The 6,992-nt window shown below is 37.9% G+C and overlaps 1 protein-coding gene across 1 annotated transcript; it reads right to left on the reverse strand.

The window, feature by feature from the left end:
* Positions 1-2,134: 2,134 nt before the first annotated feature.
* Positions 2,135-3,112, reverse strand: LOC105437341. The gene is made up of 2 exons (XM_011663829.2): positions 3,042-3,112; positions 2,135-2,773 (listed from the first exon to the last, which is right to left on the reverse strand). The coding sequence occupies exons 1-2, from the start codon at positions 3,042-3,044 to the stop codon at positions 2,216-2,218; spliced, it is 561 nt and encodes a 186-aa protein (XP_011662131.1). The 5' UTR covers positions 3,045-3,112; the 3' UTR covers positions 2,135-2,215.
* Between the last annotated feature and the right edge of the window lie 3,880 nt (positions 3,113-6,992).

Here is a 6,992-nt window from a genome sequence, read left to right on the forward strand (position 1 = left end):
GTTGGTCCCATAACAAAATTCTCTACGATTTTCTGTTGTCAGTCCGCTTCTATTATTTAAGGTTCACTGTGTGCAATAATGTTTGCAAAAGAAGGAAATGATCTAGGCTATACCTTCAAAACTTGGAACTTTCACTTCACCTCAAGGTTGCTGTTGATTTACAAGTATTTATAGTAACACAATCGTAACTATTTCGAAAAATCGACTCAAGGGCATTCCCTCTTACCCTTTTGTGTTTCCAGTGGCGGATCCAAGGTGGGGCATGGGGGACCTGCCCCCCCCCCATCCCTGGCAAACTTAAATTTTTAACAAAAGTTGATAACGAAAATTTTACCTTTAAAAAAGAGAAGAAGACGGGGCCCTACCCCTTGGAGGAAGAAAAAGGGGGAAATGGTAACCACAATTTTCCCCTTTTTTTTGAGGGTGGGGGGATATTTTCTCACGAATTAGGTCCCTCACTCGCCGCCGGCTGGATCCGCCCCTGTGTGTATCTCATACCGATCATGTTCGGATAAGGTAATACGTTGTCATGTCCACACATTTCAATAGGTGACGCACAAGACTATTGAAATAGACTCTCGCCTCGTAATGTTAATATCAAATTTAATGCATTAATCTTTCCTAAGTGCCTCTTTTCAAATTATTTCATTCACCTGTTATGGATAATTGTATGTCAATATAAACAGATTGAATACGAGTTGTTTACATTGACTGCTGATAGATAGGACACATTATGGCTTGTCCTACCTCACAACATGTAATAAGGCCCTTGACAAAGAGGTGTGCAATTAATTTGATTACATTACAAAAATGGCATATTGCCTTATATATTTATTGAGTTGATTTTTTCGAAAGTAGTCGTTCACATGAAGATGGCGCTGTTCAAGTTCAACTTTTGTAAATGGGCAGCCATTGGACATCGTGTACAGTTATGGGAGGATAAAAGGAAATTAGCATTCAATTCAATTTCAATTCAATTCAGAACTTTATGACAGACTCAACTGCACAAGGCAGAGGTCCATAAAGCATATGTTACAGAGTTATATAGGGAAAAGAGCGGAGTATAATCATTTTGAAAAGTCCCCAAGCTACTGAAATGCCCTCATCTATTGCCAAGCTCGTTAGCCAAATATTTGTGATTGATTCAGAAAAGAGACCTTGGCAAGAGAGCATTTGAAGAAAAAAAATGAAATATCAATTCCATAGCAAAATAAAACGATGGTACTAATGTACTGATCCCCGGACAGATCCATTAATGTCGATTTTTTTTCTTCTTCATCCTAACATTTACATTGTCATTAACGCAACTGCAATTTTATATTGAACTTTATGTGGAACAGCATAGAATTATGAAGAATTGCAGTGTTGCAGAGCGGCATGAAAAAACCGTGTGAGTAAAAAAACACCTAGAAAATTGCTTATTATTTTTAAAATCATCTATGTACAGTAAATTATTATACATCTTACGAAAGAGAGTTTTATCCCAAATCATTTAGTACCATTTTTGTGTGGTATGTGTTCACGCTTGGAGGAACAAAAGGCATTGTTTGCGAGAGTGCAAAAATCGACTTGCGCCAAAGTTGCTTATGTGATGTTTGAATAAAACAATTGGGATTTCGGTATCAATTCGGTCTTTGCAGATCCAAATAGCATCCTTAACAAAATGAATCATGCCACACATATCAAATATCGAATGTCAAATATTAACGAACATGTGTGCGCGCGTGTGTGTTTGACTTTGCTTCTGCAAAAAGCATATATGCAATGCATTTCATTTAATACATTCAATTCATTCTCACACTCCGCTAATCCCAACATAATACATACTGTAGGCATCACGTTCGCGCCATACGATTTTTGCACTCTCGCAAACAATGCCTCCTGTTCCTCCAAGCGTGAACACATACCACACAAAAATGGTACTAAATGATTTGGGATAAAATTCTCTTTCATAAGATGTATAATAATTTACTGTACTTAGATGATTTTAAAAATAATTAGCAATTTTCTAGGTGTAAACTTTTTTTTGACTCACACAGTATACTTTAGTTGAGTTTGAATGGTTTTCTACTCTTATTATTTCACAAGTTTTCACACATACACACACACAACAACAACACAAAGGTAGTTTAAATTTGAGTATAGCATATCCAGATTTATTTACAAGGATATAATTGAATATTTGTCATTTTTTAAACAAAAATATATCGGAGGTTCAATTGTTAGAATCCAGTTTGAAGGCGACCTCAGAAATGATTTCATCTAGAAAAGTTGTTGCAATGATAAAATCACTTTCGATTGTTTGGTGTCTACCATTGATAAGTTCGTATTCATCTTTGGTGAGGGAGAGATCAAGTATGACGTCACTGCTGTCGTCATCGAAAATATCATGGGTGTAGTATGTCAAATCGGTGACGGTCGTAAACGTGTCGTTATCGTCTTCATTGTCGGTTGTAATGCTGGACACGTCTGTGAAACTATCATAGTCCATTTCGTCCATGAATCTGATCAAACTAGAAGTAGTGTCAGATAACAATGAATCGTTATCATCTTCATGATGAATCTCGATTAAGACTTCGTTATTGAGCTGACAGCAGTCGGATGCGGTACTTGTTCCGTCATCATTATCATAGTCGACATCGTTGTTATCGCTGTCGTTTTGCTTTGAAGCGATGATTGGGTAATACGTGATGCTTGGGAAGCCCTCTTCCAAACTCCACAATGATGTCGAGTCACTGAATGTATCGTTGATATTACATGTAGTAGAGTGGAACTGTGTTTGAACGAAGAAAAATAATTATATGAGATGAGAGCTGAATAATGTGTAATAGCTTTAAAGTTGCATACAGAGAGGCGGACAAACCAATACGGAGAGAGAATATTGTATATTCGGAGAGAGAAGATTAAAATAAAAATCTAATTAAAGTAGGAGACCGAAAGGCGCGTGAGAGCAAAAGAATGATTTAATTCCAACTATGATTGTCTTGGTTGAATAGAACTTTTACGAATATTGAAGAATTGGGTTTTAATAGAATTCTTACCATTTTGAGGGCTTCTGCTGTCAAAACATTACTTCGGTTGGCAGTACTGTCATCCTCGGAGGCTGTAATTAAATAAATACCACCAAAAAAAAAATCGTAATTTTCAAATTTGCTGTAGAAAATAATGATAGAACAAAGCTGAACAGTGAATGGTGGTCAAAAGAGTACCAACCTATTTTCGGGTCGTGCTCGACGAAGCTTGGTAACTACAGGAACAATAAATCTGATTTATATTAAGACACTATTCAAATGTGAATACTGTGTTTATGTGTTTAATAAGGTTATATGACCATTGGGGGAGCTTTAGGAAAATATTCCTACCTGACAAGAGACAACACAGTCTCCTCATACTCTTTCCCATTCTCTTTCGAAGTCGGGCGAAAAATCGTCGCTTACGAGAAGATCGGCGAGCCATTTCTCTTTGAGATATAAAGACAGGAGCAGAGCAAACGTCTTCAATGCAAGGGGAATTCATAAAGAATGAATCTCTTGTAGGTAATGCGTTACTAATGAAAACACAAAACTTGCGCATTTCATTGTTACGTATGATTTTTGGAGTAGGATTTTAGTAACGCGTTCCTGATTGGTCAAAAGTTTCTACTCGAACGCATTGGTGATGAGTATACATTATTACGTAGTTCAATGCGCGTAAATCTGTGAGAGGGCTTTTCCTATAGGTTGAAGTGAATGCACGCGATGACCTCACAATGATTGTGTAGGTTTTGTCCCTTATAAACTGCCAAAAGCTTGAAAGACAGTGGTGGCAGTGACTGCGGGGGGGGGGGGGGGGGCATAGGTGGTACGTGCCCCGGGTGGCCTTTAGAGGAGATGAACAAATCCGCAAAAAACTACAGGTGCAAAACACGAAGGGAAAAAAAGAAAGGAAAGGGGAGAAAGGGAAGACAAGATTATTAAGATAATAAGGATTATATGCGCTCCCAATACGTTAGGTAAATTGCATCAGAAATAACATTTTGTGTGGGTTTACAATGAAATCTTTTGCTAAAACTCAGTCACTTCACTCTCTCACATAATGCTGTTACACTAGGATCTCGTTATTGCGAAACCCAATATAGTCTACAATTGGTGATTCTAGATTGGTCATTTGTTTTGGTTTTTAATATATATCTCGTTGCTTTGCCCCAAAGTCGCGAACAATTTGATAGCAAAATTTCATTTAAATTTTATCATAATGTGAAAGAGGACGTCATTTAAGATACACTTCTGGAAAGATTTCCCCCCAAAATAATGTGTTTAAAGTCGAATATTGATAAAAGAATACAAAATTTAACTACGGATTTGAGCGGGCTACTCAGGCCTGGTTGACAATAGATCGGTTTACTAACATATTAAAATGTATGGATGTTTTCACTGGGGACCTAGTGACATGTTATAAATAAAATAATAGGAATCCATGTCGGGCAATCATTGGGCAAGCTTTCAGGCTGTCAAGTTTGTTTAAAAAGGATGAATAAAATTGTTAGATATTAGTCGGCCGGTTTATTAGCTAAATAGCCTATACCGTGAGAGTCAAAAAAAAAGTTTACATCTAGAAAATTGCTAATTTTTTTTTAAATCATCTATGAACAGTAAATTATTATACATCTTATGAAAGAGTGTTTTATCTCAAATCATTTAGTACCATATTTGTGTGGTATGTGTTCACGCTTGGATGAACAGGTGGCATTGTTTGCGACAGTGCGAAAAATCGACTTACGCCAAGGTGATGCCTACAGTATGTATTATATTGGGATTAGCGGAGTGAGAAAATGGATTGCATGTATCAAATGAAATGCATTGCATATGTTTTTTTGCAAAGGGCAAAGTCACACACACCCACACACGCGCGCACAAATGTTCGTTGATATTTAATATTCGATATTTGATATGTGTGGCATGATTAATTTTCTTAGGGATGTTATTTGGATCTGCAAAGACTGAATTAATACCCAAATCCCAATTGTTTTATTCAAACATCACATAGGCAACTTTGGCGCAAGTCCATGTTTGCACTCTCGCAAACAATGAGGATGTTCACACCGGCAGAGATAGCGCGCGCTAGACCGCGCTATCTCTACGGTTTGGAAGGTACAACGTCGTTTTGGTCCGCCCAACAGCGAGCCACGGCGAGCCAAAACGGCGTGCCACAGGAGCACCTCTTGGGGGTGGTCCACGAGAGAGAGCGCGGTCTAGCGCGCGCTAGAAAAAAGGGGGTGCTACGATAGACCGCGCTATCTCATTGCGGTGTGAACAGCCTCAATGTCTCCCGTTCATCCAAGCGTGAACACATGCCACACAAAAATGATACCAAACGATTTGGGATAAAACGCTCTTTCAAAAGATGTATAATAATTTACTGTTCATGGATGATTTTTAAAATAATTAGCCTCGCCTAATTTTCTAGGTTTAAACTTTTTTTGACTCACACGGTAGTGCCCCCATGTAATAATAATAATAGTTCGTACTTATATAGCGCTTTTCAGGACCACAGGCCCTCTCAAAGCGCTTTACAGATATGTATTATTACTCCAGTCATAGGATTCAGTCTTCAATCGCAAACAATGTATGCACATTCTCCACTCCCTGGGAAGCATTCCAGCCAGGCATAATTTTTACAAGCGCAAACTTGCTCATCTAACCACATTAACTTTCGCATTCTACCGGGTACCCATTTAACACCGGGGTGGAGATCGAGTAGCAAATGTAGATCAATGCCAAAGGACATTAGTGCCGCGGCAGGACTTGAACCACGGACCTTGTGATTCACAGTCCGGTGACATACTCACTCGACCACGACACCTCTATGTATTATCAAGCTCTTTAGCCAAATATTTGTGATTGATTCAGTGAAGAGACCTTGGCAATTTCTTGTAATTTTTCTAAAAAAAGAGCTTTTGAAAAAGAAAATGAAGTGTCATATTCCATAGCAAAACAAAAATGATGGCACTGATGTACTAATCCATTAATGTCGATTCGTTTTTCTTCTTCTTCATAACATTTACATTGTCATTAACGCAACTGCAATTTTATATTGAACTTTATGTGGAAAAGCATAGAATTATGAAGAATTGCAGTGTTGCAGAGCGGAATGATAATAATAATTATTGAGTGAATGATAAAGTACAACTACCGGTATAATGTTTGGTATCAGATAGCCTTGTAACAGAGGGGATACCAGCAATGGTGTCGCGAGAGTCTCTATTTTGATAGATAAGAATATCGCTTTCACCGGATAAGAGGTATTGAATTATAAGAAGAAGAACTATTAATAAGTAAGGAGGCGGCATGTTTGTATTATAAAGTTGAGGGGTTAGACTCAATTAAGTGGAACTTTCATAATTCTATTGCGAAGTGGGAGGGGTGGGGTGGGGTACAAATCCGAAATATGTCATATCTCTGTCAAGGAAGCAAGCACTTAAAAGGGAAAAGGTTTTCATATATTATATTTCGGGTTTCAGGTCCCTATTTGGCCGGGGTGACTCATACTATTACACACTTATTGCGCATTTATATTAAATGAACTTACGGTATTCAAACTTGGATTTTGCCTGAATATGCAACTATGAATATTTTCTCCATCACTATTGAAGAAAAAGCTCTCATGTACACTATATTATGTCTAATAAATATCGTTTTTAACATTACGGTATCAAACCTGAGAAAGCCAACAAGCAATGGCGACGATTTGTATTCATGACTGGGGGGGGGGGGGACGAAATGCGATATTTGCCAGTACATTTTGAAGGATATTATGCGAGGGAGCGTAGTAAGAAGATTTTTTCCTCATTTTTATTAGTCTGAACGCTGCACTATTGGGCCCTCCAGAGCCTTTAAAGTGTGTTGCAGACTTTGATAAGTATTTGCTATACATTTTTATGTGCATTTTTTCAAAATTTCCGGGAAGGAGGGAAGATCCCCCCTAGAAAAATTGAGGTTTTTCCTACGTTTCTT

Source organism: Strongylocentrotus purpuratus, unplaced genomic scaffold, assembly GCF_000002235.5.
Source record: "Strongylocentrotus purpuratus isolate Spur 01 unplaced genomic scaffold, Spur_5.0 spur5_contig_855, whole genome shotgun sequence".
Taxonomy (NCBI): domain Eukaryota; kingdom Metazoa; phylum Echinodermata; class Echinoidea; order Camarodonta; family Strongylocentrotidae; genus Strongylocentrotus; species Strongylocentrotus purpuratus.